The sequence below is a fragment of the Cystoisospora suis genome (assembly GCF_002600585.1).
Source record: "Cystoisospora suis strain Wien I chromosome Unknown contig_6996, whole genome shotgun sequence".
In the NCBI taxonomy this organism is placed as follows: domain Eukaryota; phylum Apicomplexa; class Conoidasida; order Eucoccidiorida; family Sarcocystidae; genus Cystoisospora; species Cystoisospora suis.
In genome coordinates, this window is record NW_027159783.1 from 572 (window position 1) to 1,075 (window position 504).

Below are 504 nucleotides of genomic sequence, written 5' to 3' on the forward strand. Positions count from 1 at the left end.
TGTATATATACATATATATGTCTTTCTCTATAGAGATAGATTTGCATGCGTCTTTGTAAATATTTGTTGTATGTGTGTGTGTAGGTGGAATATCAATGGAACTATTACCACTACTACTACGACTACTCCCTATTGAATTTGGATTGTCCCTCAATCGAGCAGCAGCATATGGCTTTAGCAGTCTAGGGGTGCAGCACCATCACTCCTCTATCTCCAGTGCATGCGCTATGGTCCCAACAATGATGATAGGCACGAAATTCTTAGGAGTAGTAGTAGAAGGATAAGTAAGGATAAGGAGATGTCATCTGTCACTATCCTTATGACGGATGATACGACGGGTGCGACTCTCCCTCTCACTGTGTCAATGGCCGGTCTTGGCTATCTCCTCGTATCTTCAAGAAAAGAAGAAGAGTGAAGAGAAGAAGAAAGAGAGGGAGAGAGGAGTGAGAAGAAGAGCAGTGAACGAACAGTGGCTCTCTCTCGGCTGTCTGGGATTGAACCGAG

The 504-nt window shown here is 43.8% G+C and overlaps 1 protein-coding gene across 1 annotated transcript; it reads left to right on the plus strand.

The window, feature by feature from the left end:
• Positions 1 to 86: 86 nt before the first annotated feature.
• Positions 87 to 284, plus strand: CSUI_010244 (uncharacterized protein; the record flags this gene model as incomplete). Its single annotated transcript, XM_068070349.1, has 1 exon — positions 87 to 284. A coding segment is annotated over one exon (198 nt), but the record flags the coding sequence as incomplete, so codon positions are not given.
• Between the last annotated feature and the right edge of the window lie 220 nt (positions 285 to 504).